Raw genomic sequence first — 20,749 nt, 5'->3', positions numbered from 1 at the left:
ATTCACGCAATAAGTGATAATTCGGGGAGATAGGTCAGGACAATATATAGGATGAAGCAAGATTTCACAACCAAGAGATCTTCAGTTTGGTAGTGCTGTGTGAGGACAAGCATTATCATGATGGAAGATGACCACTGTTCACTAAAAAAAGGGTCGTTTTCAAATCAAGATGGATGAGACGGTTGTAAAAAAACATGAATGACGGGTGATCGTATGCAGATCCATTTTGTAATGAAATACTTCAACACAAAATATACGCAGATATGTACAAAATATATTCATTTATTCTGACACCAATATAAGATAGTTTTATGTTTTTGTATTTCTTTCTGGTTCCAAAATAAAGACTAGTTTAAATGTATGTGCTTGGTGCAAGTGTTCCGTGTGATGTGTAGTCATATCTGGTTATTTGATTTTTCCTAAAAGGGAAAATAGTCTTTTCTGCGCGTGTGGAGTTTTTTTTGTTTTTGTTTTTTTTACAAGGAGGCCACCACTTATCAAGGCCCGGAAGCCACTCAGGGATAAGGGTTATTGTATGTGCAGTGCATTGTACGTTAGTGTTGAGATTTCATAAAGTGTCTACTTAAGGAGGCGGTTCATCAGGAATTTGTTTATGTTGGATTTGAAGACATCCAAGTTGTAGTCAGGTGGGAAACAGGCAGACGGAACAGAGTTTTACTGGCGTGCTGTTCTAAGAAAGAAGCCTTGTTCATGGAATCTACGTTTTGATTTAGGCACAGATAGAGAGTGGGGAAAATTTTTGACAGTGGCTTCAGCTAGACGGGTGTTTTTCGTAAAAGATTGGCGATGGGGGACCAGAGATTGGAGCTCAGACGAGCACTTCTCATGGAAATAACGGTAAAACAAAGACAGGCTCGCGACATCTCTTCTGGGGGAGAGAGGTTGCAGGAAAGAGAAAAGGGCATCCTCCACTAAGCCACGAAGTCTATTTTGTACTCTGTCAAGGCAGGATAGGCTATTTTAGCAGCTCCTGCCCATATATGGCAGCAGTATTACATCCTTGGACGTACTTGGCTTTTATATAGATAGAGAATTGCATCATTAGTGAGATATCTTTTGGAGCGGTAGAAGGAACCCACCATCTTTCTAGCGACTCTGGCAACAGACTTGATGTACGTGTTCCATTTCATATCAGGAGTAAAGATCAAGCCCGGAAGCTTGTCAAAACATTGAGCTTCTCCTAGGCGAGAGCCATCCATTACAGTTGATGCTTGATGGGGATCAGAGCGTTGATGGTGTAAAGATAGGAGCTTGGTTTTAGATGCATTAAAGGTAATCAGCCACGTCTTCCCCCACTCAACCACGTGCTCGAGATCAGAGGAGAGAGAATCAGAGAGAACTTTGTCATTTACAGTCTTTGATGTGTTGCCGTAGATGGTCGTGTCATCAGCATAGATGTCTACGAATGATTTAAGTATGTGTTTAGGGAGATCATTGATGTAGATCAGGAAGAGAATTGGGCACAGGATGGATACCTGAGGGACTCCAGCATTAATACTGCAGTTCTCTGATTTTTGTCCAGCTTATGATCAATGATATGTGTGAATTGTCGAATTCAGGTATCTTAAAGTTAAAAGAAGTTCGGAAGATCCAAATGTAAGTGTAGAGACTGCACTTAATGTTAAACCAAGGCGACGTGGATTTGTCGGTTCTACGAGGTGCTTTCAATAAGTTTCCAGACTTTTTTCGTATGCGCACTTTTATTGATAGTACACATATGAAACTCTAATCGCTTTTGAAGTAATCACCTCTGGCTGCAATGCACTTTGCACTTAATATACCATTCCAACAACTTCTGGAAGTCCTCTTGTGTGAGCGTGTCAACGACCCTCGTCACTCCTTCTTTCATCTCCTGAATTGTCACATAACGACAGTCTCTAAGGTTTTCCTTGAGCTTAGGGAATAACAAAAAAGGTCACAGGGAGCAAAGTCTAGACTATATCGAGCGTGAGGAACTGTCTTCATGCCTATCTTGGTCAAACAGTCCGTGACAAGGATGGAATTGTGGACTGGTGTATTCATTTTCCACATCTTAGGTTCGTCGTGAATAAATGTGTGTACAGTTCCCACACTGACATCAAACTGTGCACTTATTGTCTCTATGGACACACGACCGTCCTTATCCATGAAATTCTTTATTTGGCCAATCAACTCTGGTGTTCTGACTTCCTTAGTCTTCCCATGCCTCTCATTATCCCTCATGATCAATTATACCGGTTTAAGATGGCCCTTTTACTAACCAACAAACGCTTTTGCACCAACCTGATTATATAACGGACGAAATACAGCACAACTCAATATTATCTAAATATTTATTTACTTGTCCGCGCGTCCAATGTCACAAAAAACATCATCATTGCAAACATTAATTAATTAGAAACAAATTACTTCCTTTTATAGCCGTTCTTTATCATTAAAAATTATTAAAACTATTTCCTCTTCAAAATTTTGAAAAATGAAAACATGGCTGTCTGTTTATGGTTTCAAATTGGCTATTTTATTTTATAATTAAAAAAAATCATGTTAAGAGGAGACTGTAAGTTTTTTATATAATTTTTTTAAAATTAAAAAATTGTGCAAGTCAATTGACACCTGTTCTTTTATAATTTATATAAAAAAAATTATTCAGAAAAAAAAAACAGAACAATGTGTTTTGTACTGAGATTTCATTGAAAAATCTATTTTTAAATCAATTCTTTAAAAGCTTTAAAAAAAAGAATTTAATAAAAAAATTATTTTAAATTCGTCGTTATTTGTTTTATTTTATTTTATCGTTCATTTTATTTATAATGCGTTTTAAAAAAATTTAAACTACCGTGGAATTTCTACAGGTTCTACTTGTTATTAATAACGTTTTATTTATATTTGCAGACTGTAAAGGCAAAATCTGCAAGAATGATGGAAAATTCCAGGATGACTCGTGTGAATGCAAGTGCATTCAATCACCTCAAATCTCTGGACCCGAATGCGACCGTAATTATATTAGATATTACTGCCTGTACATACCCGGCATTTTCCGGGAATCTTTTTGTCTTGATTTTATTTGTTTTTCGTTTTCTTTTGTGTTATATATTGCTACCCTATGTCAGCAAGTAGAGATTGTATTATATAAAAGGAACTTCCATCATTCATCTTTTTTTAATGTTTTTTTTTTTTTTTTTTTTTTGCTACGTGACTCACTGATTCTAATGGGACCAAGAGAAAGGAAGACAGAAAGATAGAGAGGAAAATAAAGAAAGGGAGAGGGTTATAATCTGGTGAAACAAGAAGGAATATTTCATCATTTTTTTACTGTTATTCTCATAGTAGTAGTAGTAGTAGTAGTAGTAGTAGTAGTAGTAGTAGCAGCAGCAGTGGGTATGTATATTGGCGACAGTTACATTAGTACCTGTCAAGATAATCTGGCGGCAAACAGAAATAGAGCCAGTGCAGGTAACGTGATTGAAGCAGGATGTCACAGGTTAGCTCCTTAGACAAAACGCGCTAGAAAGACTTATTTTGCCTCTGCCGTCAATGTATGGGCTATTAAAACATGTTTACTGCAAGGCTAAAAATTAAAACATGAACTAATGGCTACTACGTCATGCATTTGTAATGCCGGCGTTCGACCTTCACCTGGCAAATTTCATTTTTTTTAATTTTCACACTTTTGCATCGATTTTTCCGGGCTAAAACACAAATATAAAGTTTAGCATGGATTCAAATACCTTATATATGAAGTTTCATGTCTGTAGACCAAAAACTCTAGGAGGAGTTTGGTAGTAAAAATTTATTAAACAAAAATATATACGTATACATAAATATAGGTACGGTCAATTAATGGCTGCTTCGGTAGGAGGGTATGGTTTTTAACGCTGGTTAAACATAATAATTTTTTTAACTTTCGAGTATTTTTTTATTGTATTTGAAAGAGTATCGTTTAAAGTTAATTTCCCAACGAAAAAAGTGTGTGAAATAAAAAAAATACATGGAATAATTTTATCTCAAATTTTAAAAAAACCTAGATTTCACGTAAAAATTCATGACAAAAATCGCGTTTACATTTTTCTAGCAAAAAAATATAAGTTTTCTGGAATTATTTCCAAGTTTAATATTAAGTTAAAGTCTTAAGATAATGAATTAATACAATAAAGGTACTTAGCTTTTGCAAAACAAGGTAATAATTACCCAACAATGTATCACTGGTACGAACGAGACTCGTTCATCGTATCAAAATAAACTCTAACGGCAAAATTCAAATATGTATGGAAGGACAAATTAGACATAATTTATGTCTTTATTCCGGCACCGAGCGACATTTCTTTTTTTTTTTTTTTTTTTAGTCGAAGACCCCCCCCCTTCCTTCATTTAAAAATGCATAAAAGTTAATTAAATTCATTAATTATACTACTGACAATTTATTCTTTGTAAAAAAACGTTAGCACCATTATTTATTAATATTAATACAGAATTACAATTGGTTAAGAAAACAATTTATAATCATTGAAAAAATTACACACTAAAAAAAATACAGACTTACGTCAAAATTTATCATAATGGTTACGTTAAATTTAAAGCTGATAAACACAAACAGGTATGTAGTTGAAAAGAGGAAGGGGGTGGACAAAACAGACTGGTTTTCTTTTCAACTCTGCGCATCCGTAGTTACCGACATGGAACGTTCTATATATAATTTTTGCCATTTTTTAATTAAATTATTTTTCTATGTTCCTGTTTTACAATTTGATTTTTTTAACTTTATTTTCCAAGATTATATGGACATTATTTTACGTTGATAATTATACGTTCTTGCGTGCAATGGAAATATTAGAATCTTACATGTAAAGATTACGTTAAAAATGTAAGCGTAAAAAAAGTAGAAATAATTTCTGCAATTATAATTTTTTGTGAAAATATTAAATAAATAATGCTTAATTCAATGATAATATTGGTAGTTCGAGAAATTAATTTTTCTTCGAGTTATATCGAATTCATTACTACGGACTTCAGGGGCTTTTTTCGTAATGTTCCTGTAAAAATTATTTTATTTTATTGTATTGTTATACATCACGATGTTTTATTTATATTAAAAAAAAGCAAAAATAAAGTCATTTTTATTTACTACTGAAAACCATAACTTTAGTAAAGATATTTTTTGTTTAAACAAAATAATACATTTTCATTAAGATTTAAATAAAAATAATAAGTTTATTATATTCCGCGATCATTATTTGATAAATACTGAAAATTTCATTAAAATTGATTAATTTTCTGATTTTTGGTGAATTTTTAAGTAAAGGGAGGGGTTAAAATGTTTATACATTTTGAGTATCGGAATTCATTTTGCCCGTACCTACATAAATATGTATGGAAACAATTTTGTGTTTACTGTAAAGTTTTTACGCAAATACTATGCAAGTATAAATCATGTAGAACACTTACATGAATATAATTATACGTAATAATTAACTAAAGATGATTATCCTATTAGAAAACCGAAACAACTAATAGTGAATTAATTAAAGTGAATGTTTAAAAGAATATGCAAATTAGCTAGATTTTTGCTAGTGAATGCAATTCCATAACCCATATATAACAAAATTGTATTTTCTTTTCAAATAAGTAGAAAAGAGGGTCTTTAATATGAATATCAATATACAGAAAAGAAAAAAGAATTTATAGGAGTATAGAAGATATATATATATATATATATATATATATATATATATATATATATATATATATGAGCAAACAGTTAATAAAACATGTTAAAAAACACTTTGAAATGAGTTAAAAAAACATATTTAATCTGAAAAGGAAACACTAGATAAATGGATAAATGGATTTTTAACTCATTTCAAAGTGTTTTTAACATATTTTATTAACCGTTTGCTCATATTATAAGCTGTATTTCCTATTTGGTTTTATCGAGCTTTTACATCTGGCTGAGATAATTTTATAAATATTAATTCTTTAATATTTGTAATATACTTTAATTTTACCATCTTGGATCATTTTGGTAAATTTAATTGTAATTTTTTATTTTATTTATATATATATATATATATATATATATATATATATATATATAATAAAATAAAAAATTATATATATATATATATAATAAAATAAAAAATTACAATTAAATTTACCAAAATGATCCAAGGTGGTAAAATTAAAGTATATATATATATATATATATATATATATATATATATATATATATATATATATATAAAGACAGAGATTATGAACAGCAGCAGCTATAGCAAAAGCAGCGATATTAGAATAAACATTTTAAAATCCAAGCCGACTTAATCGTTTTTTTTTTTTTGTTTTTTTTTCCTCTCTCTTTTAGTTGATTGTGCCGTAGCGGATCGGAAAATCCCATGCACTTTGCAGAGTGAAGCTGATTGCAGCAAGTATTCTAATCTCCCATCGAACTGCCCTCAGATGTGTCACATATGTCCTTGTAAGTATAAATAATGTATACCTTTATTTCGAGGGAAGGAAAGCTCTTCATATCTAACACGATTGTCTTATTTTCTTGCGATGTGTCAAATTCCTGTTGATATCGATTACCCATCAAAATGTAACCGTCGCAAATAATTTGTAGTTTGTTTTTATCTCATTTATTGTGCTAGTGAAAATAACGTGAGACGAAACGCAGCCACACACACGCACACAAACACATACACACACACATATATACGTCCATATATATATATATATATATATATATATATATATATATATATATATATATATCGTAAGTTATGAACATATATGTGGCAATTTAAGCTACATAGAAAATTCCGCGTTTCTCCCTCGCGAGAATTCGTCAGGCTTATGCGAAAAGTTGTGGTTATCGTGCATTTTTATATAAACTCATGGTATTGAATTTTCTAGTTACCCAATCAGCTTCTTAGTTCCAACCGCGCTCATCCTAATCAGCCAATGGTCGAGCACTTCCAGGACAAAGGTACGGTTGACCTCATGTTCACCCTTTCTTTTTGTGTTTTTATTGGAAGGGTAGATATCCTCTGCGTGTAATAAGCCGGCCTACTTTTAACCTAGGTGTAGTTAGATATGTTATCTTGTGTTTTGGTTTACATTTTGGATGTTATGTTATTTTTATTTATAAAATTATTTATTATATGAATATATATGTTTCTTTTATTTTATTTATTTTTTATTTATTTATTTATTTTCTATTATTATTTTTAATAATGTGTCGCTATCCTAGAGTAAAGTTTATCCTGTGTAAATTGCTGTTACCTATTCTTCTCGTACAGTTTAATAGATGTTGGGGTTCTTAACAAATAATATAGGGATTTTCTCATTCAAGCATAATCTACATCAATCGTCTAGGTCCCTACATGTACTTGCTTTTCCTACTATTTTCCATTCGACTATTGGCGAACGTCCACTTTTTTTGAGTTCCCAGTATTGATTTTCTAGTGTTGTTGTTTTTTTTTGTTTTTTTTTTTTTTGGTTTTGTTATTCCACGTGCTTTTATGGTCATAATATCTGGTTTTGAAATCTAAGAAAGTCATACCTACGTAATATTTCTTGTTATTCGGGTTTTCTTTGGCAAATATTGTGGCTTGGTAAACTATGCTTTTCGTTGGACATTTATTTTGAAGTGGGCAGTGCGCGCGAGATCTTCAGTTGCATTTATCTTATTCGTTATTAGTATTTTTATTTTTATTAGTGTTGTTGTTGTTGTTGTTGTTGTTGTTGTTGTTGTTGTTGTTGTTGTTGTTGTTGTTGTTATGGTGGTGGTGGTGGTGGTGGTGGTGGTGTTTTATTTTTGTCATATTTTCATCACTTGAGTTATTACTGAGTCTATTAACAATAGAATTAGGAATCTGTTTTATAGTTGATGAGAGGGATTGGTTTACATATATTGGATTAGCGTTATGTTTTAAGTAGGGTTCATATGTATTTTGTCTTAATTTAATCTGACGTCCAGGAAATTTGTTATTTTTATGTTAACTAGTACGTCTACTTTTATTATAGCTAATCCATCATCTCCATATACACCGATATCTGTAGTATCAAATATGCTTGTCGGGCTATATAAAACGAATAATACCACAAGATATGTTGCTTCTGCAGAGTCTAAAGCATCTATTGTCAAGTCAAAAGATTTTGTCGTTTTTGTTCTCATCCATTGGTTACTGTTATTTATTAAAACTGATTTTCTACATTTTTTAATAATATGGATTTCTTACGGGGATATATCAGTATATGGATCCACAAACTCCAGGGCATATATATATATATATATATATATATATATATATATATATATATATATATATATATATATATATATATATATGATTGAGATTGTCGGACTGACTTCCTCATCTTGGTTGTTATTGTCACAACGTTTCGGCCGTTTTGCCCTCCGGCCTTCGTCAGGTGTTTTGTATCGAACTGGGGAACCGTTTGTTAGGAGTCTCGAAACCAACCCTTTATTATTATTACGGGGTATCGTGTTCGGACTCCAGCTAGGCTTTGGGACATAGTTGCTGATTCTCTGTTTTGAATGTTACTTTTTTCACTGTCTTCGTTGTGACAATAACAACCAAGATGAGGAAGTCAGTCCGACAATCTCAATCAATGAAAACACCTCATCTCAAAATTACAGACAATTACTATATATATATATATATATATATATATATATATATATATATTGAATATTGAAGTGCCTGGGTACGTAACCATCTAATATATATATATATATATATATATATATATATATATATATATATACTTCATTTAATCACATAAATTATTATACGAAAGCTTCATTTTATGCGTAAACTTTAAGTATTTACTTCAACAGTGCTCAATACATAGGTAGAGCTAGGTAGTAAGTTATAAAAATATATATGGCAATTAAGCTATGTCTGGCCTTTGTGGGGGGGGACTTTGGTTTTCATATATAAAGTAAATTTCACAGTGTATAAGGATAATTTGATACTGTAGATATTCATAATCGTACTCTATTTTCAAAGAGGGGAGATATGACGTATGAGAAATATTTTATCGATTATATGTATCTGATATTAATATAAAAAGAATAATATAAAGAAATTTAAAATAATATAATGGAATTTTGGAGTCTCCCCTTGTTGTTATTTCAGATCATCTGAAATCATAATAGCATCTTTTAGTCTCTTCTCCATCAAGGCCAGAGGTTTGGGGTAAAATATTAGATATAGTGTAATTCATATACAAAACTAGAAAAACGATGGTTATGATTGAAACATTTTATGACTGTGAGGTAGGGTATGTAAATGTTTCAAAAACTTGACAAAAAGTAGGAAAAATGGACGTCCCTTTAATGTGCGACTTAAAAGGAAAGGCTTACACTTACTCTTATATAAATAAAGCTAAAGGTTGTTCAAAAATATTACGCTGTAAAAATCTAATGGTTGGTTGCTTATTTTAAAAGTTTTTTTTTAAAATGTATCAAAAATAGGTTGTGGATAATGATTGATGCCCTTAATATGTGACCTAAAGGGTAAATGTCACGCTCTACACAATTCATTCATTACCTTTCCAGCGACCATTCATTTGTTAAATTCTGACAAATAGTGGCTGAGATTTGGAACTTATAAAATTGCTAAAAAAGTGGTATATATACATATATATATATATATATATATATATATATATATATTAAGTAATGTGATTAATAATTTAAAATTTAAAAATCAAATTATAATTAAATTAAAAATCCGTTTCATAAGAAGGAACAACAACAAAATCAATTATCTGTACGATCGTTTCGGAAAACAATGCTTTTTATTGTGGTATACATCAAGTTACGTACAATAATTACATATAGTTTTTTAATAAGCAAGGTCTCCTCGTCAGCAAATTTTGAAGGGTTTTTATTGAATTTAAAAGACACCATAAATAAACCTAACATTAAAAGTAAGGCAGATGAATCTGAAAAAAAGTGAAATAAAAGGTCTGGATTTAAAATTTATAAGAAAATTAATATGGGTTAGAGATAGAAAATAAATAGAGTAAAATATAAATTGTAATTTACATTATAAGTTTGCTTTAAAAATATATAGAGATATTTACCTTTTAATTTTTCGCTTTTTGAAATCAGGAACTATGGTTAAAATACTCATTTAGATGTTTGCTATAGCTTTTTATCTTATTGAATGATGAATTTTAAAAGGGGGGGGGACGCCCGTGCAATAAATTATTTCCGTTAGCGTATTTTTTATTTAAAGACGCTACGGTTTATATTTCGAATGTTGTTTGTGCAATTACATGTTGTAAGGGGAGATAATTGTCATGTTTTCTTTACTTTATTTATTTGAAGGGTGTAAGGGGGATAATTAGTCTAACTTAATTTATTAAAAAAATATATATATATAGACAGTAAATATAGTAAAGACAAATTGAATATATATATATATATATATATATATATATATTCAATTTGTCTTTACTATATTTACTATAGTAAAGACAAATTGAATATATATATATATATATATATATATATATATATATATTCAATTTGTCTTTACTATATTTACTGCCTTATATATATATATATATAAACAATGGCGCCAAAAAAAAGTCCGCACTTGTTATTTTTTCAAAAACTACAAATTTAAGCTAAATTGAATGTAACTGTTTAAACAACATATACCTCCTTTTATTCCTCTATAATTTTACCTGTTCGTATTTGACTTTTAATTGAAGTGGCCTAGTATTCACGAATTAAATGAGGTATAAATTGTTTAAACAGTTACATTCAAGTTTGCCTAAATTTGCGGTTTTTGAACAAATGTCAAGTCAGGATTTCTTTTTGGTGCCGTTATATATATATATATATATATATATATATATATATATATATATATATATATATATATGTTCACTTTGTTTTTACATAAGCAGTAATATGTTGCTACACAGTCATGAGCATGCTTCGGTTTTCTAGTTTTCCGTAACTAGAGACCTCTTCAGGCAACAACGCGTATATTCAAAAGCGGAATTCTTAATCCATTAAGAATTAATATGTGATTTTAAAATCTGGAAATAATAATGCATGTTCCTGAAAAATATTAACTAAATAATAACTTGAAAAAGAGAAAAGAATGAGCTAAATCATAACATTTGCCGCAAAACAAAGTTACTACTACCGTACTACGGGAAGAAAGAAAAAGAAAACCACATGTAATAGATGAAATGAAAAACTGGGCACCAAACCACTAAGAATTTCGAGTGATTCCTGCATTACCAAGCAAGTGTATTCATTCTAAAAGCGTAGATAAAGCCCGCTTGAAACCTGTAGTGGTACTCATGTGCCCCCCACAAATAAAAATAAAATAAAATGAAACATGTGAAATAAACAGTGTTTATTTATAAAAAAAAATAACAAGTGATAACGAATCATTTTTTAGTGTCCAAAAGGTGTGTCTGGATAGACAGTTCTTGCAAATGTGAAAGTTATTGAGATTGTTCGTTGTTTTGACAGGAAAAAGCAGAGAGTGTCCTTTGTTTTCTCAGCGAGAAAACAAGTTTAATTTTTGTGTGCTCTGGGAGAAGTAAAGATGAAGGTAAATGTCTTTACGTGCGGCTGAATATCTACATTATTCGCTCTGTGTGTGGGGGGGATGAATAATCGTGTTTTGTCATACTGGCGAAAAAATACGTAGCAACGGACTTGTTGATGTGAATAGAGAAGTGAGCGAAGAGTGAGGAACGCAGAGTGCGGAGCACCGAGTAAGAATGAGTGAATAAGTGAATTCGTTTAAGTATTTGTCGATCGGCTCCCAGGCGAAGTGAGAAAAAAAGTTTTGAAAATTAAATCCTTCTTTGAGCGTTGATTGGTTGGCGAAGTGCACTCTTTTGTCACGTGGTATGCTCTCAACAACGGCCGACGAACAAAACGCATTTTAAGTTTAGTTTCCCGCAGAATTTGCGTGGGCGATTTTTTTTTTAAATCTTTATGCCTCTGAAATTTATCTTTTTTTTGTTTGCACACGTAATTGAATTTTTATTTTTTATTTGTTATTTGTAGAACAAGAAGTGAATGCATTTTTTAAAGGTGTGTTTAATCACACAAGCCTGAAATATATGTTGTTGATAACAAAAAGATGAATGCCGGTTGTATTAACCGAAAAAGATCCTATTCATAGGTCGAAACAACTTTTGAAATCACGGTTTTTTAAATATTAGTTATCCAACGCACCGATGAAGCTACGTCTGAGCAAGCTATAATTTGATGAACAATTATATCCTTATATGCAAACACTGTGTTTTGACCAATAACAGAAAGACTTTCCGAACGTGTGTATTTATCCTTATTAACGTGGTATCTTGAAAAAATATATTTATAGTTCTGTTATATTATAAACCTTTTTTTAAGAATTCAAGACACAACAACCATTGGTGTAAGCCACAGTCCGTTTTTTATTTCTCCTGTTGTTCTTGCTTATGGTAGATAGATAGATAGATAGAGAGAGAGAGAGAGAGAGAGAGAGAGAGAGAGAGAGTGGGAGAGCGACAGAGAGAATTATTGTGGCGTCCACTCAGTTGACAATCAAATCTCCAACTGCCATCTTTTTCCTTCTGTCACTTTTTCCTGTCAATCTTTTCAAAACATCCATATAACCAGATTCCTTTCTGTTACATTTTTTATAACAATAACAAGGTTTGTTTATATTTGTGAGAAATATTGAAACAATCCCCGTTTTGCTTGTCAATTTCTGACATTTCATCAGCAGATGCGTGCCACATTTTAATTCGTGAACATACATATATGTATATACACCTATACACATATATATACTAGCATGTCAACCCGGCTTAGACCGGGTCATTCGTGTAACAGTTCGAGTATTGCACTATTGAACTTTCGTAACGAGAACTTTAATATATATTCCTATGTAATCACTGTGCATCTGTTTAAAAATATTTTAATAAGATTTTTTACAATCTACATATTTTTTTTTAATAATACAGCTGACATTGTCTATTTTCTGTGAGATATCATGACGTAGACACCAAACAATAGCTTGAGTAGGTTAATATCGACAATAGTCACTTTTGTACCAGTTTTTCTTCTTTTTTTTTTTTAATCTGTCGGCAAATTTTTAGAGAATTCAAACAGAAATAACTATCTTCGTAATAGTCACTTATCACCTAACCATGGTGATTGGATTATATTTTGTGATGTCAGCAAGTTATGTGACTTTAGTGAAACGACCTTCTAGTTACATAGGCCAGACTCGATTAGGTCACCAATAATTTTATCGCGATGATTTAATTTGTAGTTTGTTGTTGTTTTAGTACAATACTAAATTAATAAATTACAAACCGTGAAAAAAAAAACAGATTTCGTTTTAATGACGATAATAATGAATAGCAAAGTAGCCATTTTTGTCCTGTCAGTTAGTTATGTAGACAAAGATGGCTACTTTGCTCAGATCCGATATTTACAAAGAACTTAAAATGTTTACAACTTCTATTAAATATTATTTTTTCAAACGCAAATCGGTCACAAATGCGTAGATAAAGCAAAATAGTTTTTGATCAATTTCCCCACGGTATTTCCCTGAAAATAATTTGCCTGATAAAGTAATAATAATTAGGGATACGACAAGAAAATATTCTTATCGTTGTTTTGACTCTCGAGTATATATCCGACACAGTTAGACACAGTTAATCAATCGAGAACCGCATCACTCTATCTAAAAACACATATGATATTAACTGATATATACTCGAGAGTCAAAATTATAATAATATTCTCTTGTCCCTAATAATGATAACCCCAATATTGTTTTAATGGCGATACTATAAGTTAGTACGAGTAGAAAAGATTTTTTAATTTTTGTGTCAATCTTTATTTGCTTGCCTTTATTATTACTATTTTCACTTATGATTGCCTCTTTTCATGTTTTCTAAATAACTAGCAGGCAACCCGGCGCTACCCGATTGTAAGATACGCTTAAATATTATATGTTAATCCATGTAGAGTTTATAGTTATTGTTATAAATCCAATTTTCTAGCAGAGCTTTACGTTGCGAGTGAAACAGTCGCATTTGCGAGTGCTTTTTCGAAAGTGTAGTCGTCTATCGCCTAACCGTGACCATTGTACTTTATTCTGTGACATCACCACGTCGCGTAACTTTAGTGGAACGGCCTTCTTTTTACGTTAGCCACGCTCGAGTTGGTTAATATGCTTGATTGACGGTTTATTAGCCATGCACTAATGAATTGTTATCCTTTTTATTTATTTATTTATTTGTTTAGTGTTTCCAATTGTAATGTATTAATATTTCATAATACGTTTTCTCTTTCTTCTTTTCACAAATAAAAATGAACAGATGCCACCCAAAAGGATCCAGGTAAGAAACAATTTTTGTGCATCTATTTTATTAGATCATTTCTTCAGAGAAATCTTACAAAAAAAATGTAATGCTTTTGCAGAATATGAGGATAATATGCAGTTCTGGCACACGGAAGAGAATGTGGACCATTTGACATCTAGTTATAAGGCTCTGCGGGGAGGGGTGGGGGGGCTACTATACAACGCAACACAATGGGGTGTTTAAACATCTCCACTAGACCATCTGCAAAAAGTTGATTATCAAATGAAGTCGCAAATCCTGGGAACATGTACCAGAAAGAACAGTTTAAAATAAGTCGCCGAGTGGGCAAACAAATCGACTAGTCCCAGCTAAAAACTTGAAAATTATAAGTAGCTTGCATAGAAAAGATATGCAAACAAAATGATGGCTACTTGCGTAGACTGGCGATCTTTTAAAAACGCATTTCAGATGAAAACATCATTATGTACTTACGTGTCATGTCGAAATTAGTATAAATTCCAAAAAAATTACGAAAAATTATCCAGTAGATGTAGCAAGATGTATTTTAACAAAAACAAACATCCTCAATTACGTTCTGAAATCCGTTGGGTTAAAAATAACAGGCCCTTAATTTAAGTCAATTAAAGTCAAGGGCGATAAGTCAGGTAGTCATACTGAATTCTTCGCACAACTGTTTCACATTAAAATATACGATACAACTCGTTAATTCGATGAATTTACTTGTAATTATTTTTCTACTGTATCATTTTTCTTAATTTTTTGAATTTACAATTATTACCTCGAAATCTGTTGGTTTAAATGATCACCAAATTACACAAGAACTAAAATATGTTTTAAAGAAAGAATGGTACCCATATATTCATACATAACCAAAACGTCCCAAAACAGAACGGAGCGATCCGTATTTCGGTTGTATAGCAGAAATAAACAGTTGCAAAACAGAAAATTTGAAAGAATGACTGCAGTACCAAGAAAAATGCCTTTTTAAGAATAATTTTCGGTGAAAATGTCAGGAAGAGAAAATTAATCCGACTTCATGCATTTATGCCAACTTTAAGAGAAGCAGGTAAATCGGGAAAAATGTAGGAATTACTAAAAGCATCGAAACAGGCGCATATTATCTGAAAACATGCATAAAAAATCGGCCTAAAGTGTGAATATATATGAATTGTATTGATCCCTTGTTTTTTTAAAGAGCTATAATAACCAATGAAATAGGGGGTAATTATTCCTTTATAATTTAATCCTTATGCTATGACAATGCCATTTTCTTTTAACAATTATAGGAAATCTTTCTGATCACCGATGTCCATGGATTATAGCATTATATCAACATTCAAACTTTTCGACCTAACATTTAAGTCTCGCAGTATTTTCTACGCTCCAGCCTCTATTCAAACGCCACAACGTTACGCATCTGTACTTGTTCTACAAGTATTTCTTGTTGTATTTGTGCCCCTTCGATGTGTTTGATATTGGCAGGCGACCTCAGGAAGAGAAACATTCGATTTCTTGCACACATGCAGATGGATTCTAATTACAAACGTTACATTAAAATTAGAATATAAAAATGTTCTTATTAAGAGTTCTAAATATAGAATACAGAAATACCCATTTTAAGCGTTTCTGGAAAGTTCTAAATACAGAATACAGAAAAAATGTTCTTTTTTTAGAGTTTCTGGAATGTTCTAAGTTGTTATGTCCCATTTTGAGCGTTTCTCGAACTTTCTATTCACCAAAACTATATAAAAACGCTAATATCGTCAACTATTCAGTTAGTCAGTAAAAGAGTTAGATTGAGTCTTTACGCCACTCCAGGTCACAGACGCTTAGACTAACTCCGGTCAATATTTTCTGGGATCCAAATCCAGTCGAAATTAAGGAATAATATATATAAACTCGATGTTTCTTTTACACGTAAACTAGACTGAAATAAGAATAATAGACTATTTGTAAATATTTTTGCTTTTTTGTTTTAAGTACAGCAAATACCTTTTAATTTTTCTTTAAACTCTAAGTTTTAGTTTTTTTAATATGTGTTGCATGTTTAATGTCCATAGACTCAAACACGAAATAATGTTCTCTTTGAAATCCATAAATCTATAATATTTGTTTCGAAATTATTTATCCATGTTTGCAAACTTTACGTAAATATATTCGTATAATTTCAGCCATCCAATCCAATGAAATATTTATCCATATTTTTTTTTTATTGCAGATACCCCATCAGGTATGGATTTATTTTATCATAGCACAAACAATGCAGACGTAAAAATCACTGTAAGATCTTGGCCATCATTCACCCATTTTTTTATATTTTTCCTCCGGCCTTCAAGTTATCGATGTTCGTGGCCATTTATACTAGGAAACCATCTTGTCCATCTTTCTAGAAAAAAGATTGTTTCCGCCTAGCATTAAAGATCAACATTTGAAATAATTGCCGTTTTCAAATAATACTAGCTGCATATACCCGACCTTAACAGGTCGAACCATATTACTGGACAGGTGGATTAGTCACACACTATTTAAAATACACCGAATATCCCAACTTGTTACAAAAGTGACCAAATGTTTGGTTTAGGGACGCATAAAACACATCCATCTTCATTTATGAAAATCAAACGCGAAGAAAGTTCCATAGCTTAAATGAAAAATAAATCTCGTAATTAAGTTACGAGATTTATTTTTCATTCAAGCTATGGAACTTTCTTCGCATTTGATTTTCATAAATGAAGATGAATGTTTTTTATGCGTAAATAGATTTACTTTCGGTTTTAAACGCAACTTTTTTCACTTATTAATAATTGAAAATAAATCAAATTAAATTAAAAATATATTAACTTTAAATAATATTTAGAAACATAACAATTAAAACAATTCTATTACAACAGAAAATTAATAAAATCGAACTAATTATAAAAATAGATTTTATTTGATTTAATATGCAAATGAGATTACTCATTGAATGTAGGCTTCTTTGGAATAAATAGTATATATATATATATATATATATATATATATATATATATATATATATATATATATAGAGAGAGAGAGAGAGAGAGATAGATAGATAGATAGATAGATAGAGAGAAATCATACTGAAATAAAAATGTATATAAGTCTGTTTTCGGTATGCAAATTAATTTGTGAAAAAGTGTACATTTTTGTACATATTAATTAAATTGTGAAAACAAAGCAGACATGATTATAATGCAAGATACACGCAAGCAAGCAAGAACGCCCGAACGGTCCCTGTAATTTTATAATTATTCAAATAAGAATATGTGTGTGTGTGTGTGTGTGTGTGTGTGTGTGTGTGTGTGTGTGTGTGTGTGTGTGTGTGTGTGTGTGTGTGTATGATACCATCACATAGCCTAGAAAAAAGAACCCCAAATAATTTCCGTCGAAAGCTGTCTGGTCGCGTCGGTTCCCGACGTACTCTTGCCCAACTTTGACCTCTCTGATCTTTCCCGAAGGATATCTGAGCCGCTAACTGCACAAAATGTCGGGCAGCGTCTACATCCCAAAGACAAACACGTTACTTCGCCTTTCCTGCCCCTCCCGCCACTCCTCATATTCATTTTGTGCGCTTTATTGAAGAACACATTTTTCTCTTGCTGGTCGATCCTTAAAGAAAATGTTCATCTTAGCATGCTGTTTCACTGTTATAGTGTAATTAATAAGGAGATTGTGGAACACTTAAATAATAAAATATTCAACTTTATAGGATGAGAACCTGTTATTTCTCCAAAAAGAAAACATGTTATTTATGTCATAGAAATTAGTACTGATAGGCAATTTAAATACCTTAAAACCATTTCACAAACAAGATCTGACTTTGAAACTATTAAATGATCTAAATCATTTTATTTTACTCTAAAACGATTCGGTTCCAATTTCAATGAGGAATTATAGAAATCCTACATTTGTGAAAACGCAAAGCTTAGTCAAATCTTTGCCAATTAGCCAATCAAAACGTTTCAATGTAACAAAAAAAAAAAAAAAAAGAACCGGTGCATACCAAACATAAGTATGAAGATCATTCCAAAATTAAAGCTTCCTATTTTTATTAAGCTTAAACATATGAAGAGCTACGAAGACAGAAGTGGTGCAATTATAATGAGCGATCTTTTGTACTCCATAATTTATTTTTTTACATAGTCATCACTATTCTCAGTACACTTTTGCCAGCGATAAACGATGGCTGTGCATGGGCGTTCGGAGCGTGTTTTGATGTTCGTGAGATACGATTGTAGATATGTGACAGTAAGAGTAGTTGATAACGTTTGATTAGCTTTCTCTCTCTACCTCTATAATTATACGAATCCAAAATGAAATATCACTAGGATTAAATACAACATATTAAAACCGATTAGAAATGGTTTGCCGACATTTCATCACCCAACATTTAATCGCCCGACTATTATTCGCGGACATATAATCACTAGATATTTAATCACATTGTTTTTCATCACATTAACACTTAATCACTCGACACCGAGACAATTAATCACCTTCCAAAGAAAAATATTTATTTATGTAATAATGTCATTTATGTGATTATGTTTTTATTACGTTAAATTTTTAGTTCCTTTGACAATTTGGGGGTTATTTTTACGAGGAGATTAAAATTTATAGGGTCAAATTGTCCCCCCCCTCCGCCAATCACGCTAGGGTTAGAGGAGAGCCTATCTGTTCACTTAAAGTAAATATCAGCCACTTTTGAAAAACTTTTTAACAAATAGACAATAAATATAACACTTATTTTAATCAATTTATTTTTCATCTAGAAATGTAAACAAACTTCTCCAAATTGTTTATTTATTTTTTATTTTATTAATGTTAACAAACAATACCGTACTTCATCAAGAATACCATAAAAGATGAAGATGAGGACAAACATGAATATGCAGATTCCAAAACATAGAGAAATATAATGCGGTTAAAAAATAATACCTTTCAAGCACTTTCGGAAATCCCCACCTGATTAAATGTCTCGATGTGATTAAGTGTCCACATGATGAAAAAATCATTTGATTAAATATCTAGCGATTAATAGTCCGTGATTAATGGTCGTGTGATGAAATGTTGGGTGATGAAAAGACCGTACACCATAGAAATAGAATTTGCATTGTTTAAGAACACGGAGTAATGTGTATTATAAATAGTTGACAACACAGCTTATTAAAGCAAAAGAAACTTTAAATAATCTAGATTTACTATATACATATATGTGTGTATATATGTGTGTGTGTGTGTGTGTGTGTGTGTGTGTGTGTGTGTGTGTGTGTGTGTGTTAAACTTGTAAATGTCCGTAATTGTCTTGACATTTTACCATGTTTTCAAACTTCATATAAACATGTTTTACAACAATATTAATTCATGTATTTTTTATTCCGAAAAAAAAAAAAAGAAACAACAACGGTTAAAACATCAACCAATCCCACAACAACCCAACTCACCACAACCAAACCTACAACAACAAAAGCTCCATCAGGTATGATTTATTTATCATGTCGCAAACGCATAACACGAACAATTAACAACAAACTAACAACGCGGACATAATTCACTAAAACTTATAATGTTTCTCTTTTGGTCTCGCTTCTGTATTTAAAAAAAGAAGAAGAAAAAGAACACCCTGACCAGAAAAACAGTTCTTCTCTTTTTTTAGATACTAGATTCGTTTCGTCCAGCTTCAACAATCAACATCTAAAACTATTACTAATGCTCAATACTATAATAATACTATATACATATAACTAAACTACAAAGATTAAATTGATAAAAGAATTTCTTTTCAGTATTTTTATTCGATATCTGGCATCACCACGTTGAAACTCAGGTCTCCAAAGCCTGGCCACTATTACATGAAACCTGATATACAGTATATGAAGAATACTCTTAGAGGATTAAAAAAAAATAGACAAATATAATGTGGTGAAAAAATAATATCTTTCAAACGCTTTCGGAAATCCCCACGTGACTAAATGTTTCGATGTGATTAAGTGTCAATGTGATGAAAAAAACATGTGACTAAATGTCGAGTGATTAATAGTCGTGTGATAAAATTTCGGGTGATGGGGAGATCGTACACCGTATAAATATTATTTGTATTGTTTAAGAACACGGACTAATGTGCATAATAAATAGCAGACAAAACAACTTATTGAAGCAAAAGAAACTAAATAATTTAGATCTACTATATATATATATATATATATATATATATATATATATATATATATATATATATATATATATATATATATATATACTAGCAAAAGTACCCGTCGTTGACTGGATTCAAAAACAGCCTACAGAAAATGGACTCTGATTTATTAAAGTATCATAG

At 31.1% G+C, this 20,749-nt stretch overlaps 1 protein-coding gene across 4 annotated transcripts in view; it reads left to right on the top strand.

The window, feature by feature from the left end:
* The window catches only part of LOC145260471 (cysteine-rich venom protein latisemin-like), a 145,208-nt gene that overhangs the window by 74,419 nt on the left and 50,040 nt on the right, over positions 1 to 20,749 (top strand). The window contains exons 9-13 of one of the 4 annotated variants that reach the window (XM_080118561.1): positions 2,893 to 2,994; positions 6,359 to 6,472; positions 14,386 to 14,406; positions 16,610 to 16,621; positions 19,808 to 19,891. In XM_080118561.1, coding sequence (XP_079974687.1) covers positions 2,893 to 2,994; positions 6,359 to 6,472; positions 14,386 to 14,406; positions 16,610 to 16,621; positions 19,808 to 19,891 — 333 coding nt within the window. Of the gene's footprint in view, positions 1 to 2,892; positions 2,995 to 6,358; positions 6,488 to 14,385; positions 14,407 to 16,609; positions 16,622 to 19,807; positions 19,892 to 20,749 lie in introns of all 4 variants that reach the window. The other 3 variants (XM_080118562.1, XM_080118563.1, XR_013864305.1) reach the window with 3 other exon arrangements.

Source organism: Euprymna scolopes, chromosome 36, assembly GCF_053919585.1.
Source record: "Euprymna scolopes isolate OS-2025 chromosome 36, ASM5391958v1, whole genome shotgun sequence".
Taxonomy (NCBI): Eukaryota; Metazoa; Mollusca; class Cephalopoda; order Sepiida; family Sepiolidae; genus Euprymna; species Euprymna scolopes.
Note: the sequence above shows the minus strand (reverse complement) of the source record. Positions and strands in the feature narration are given on the sequence as shown.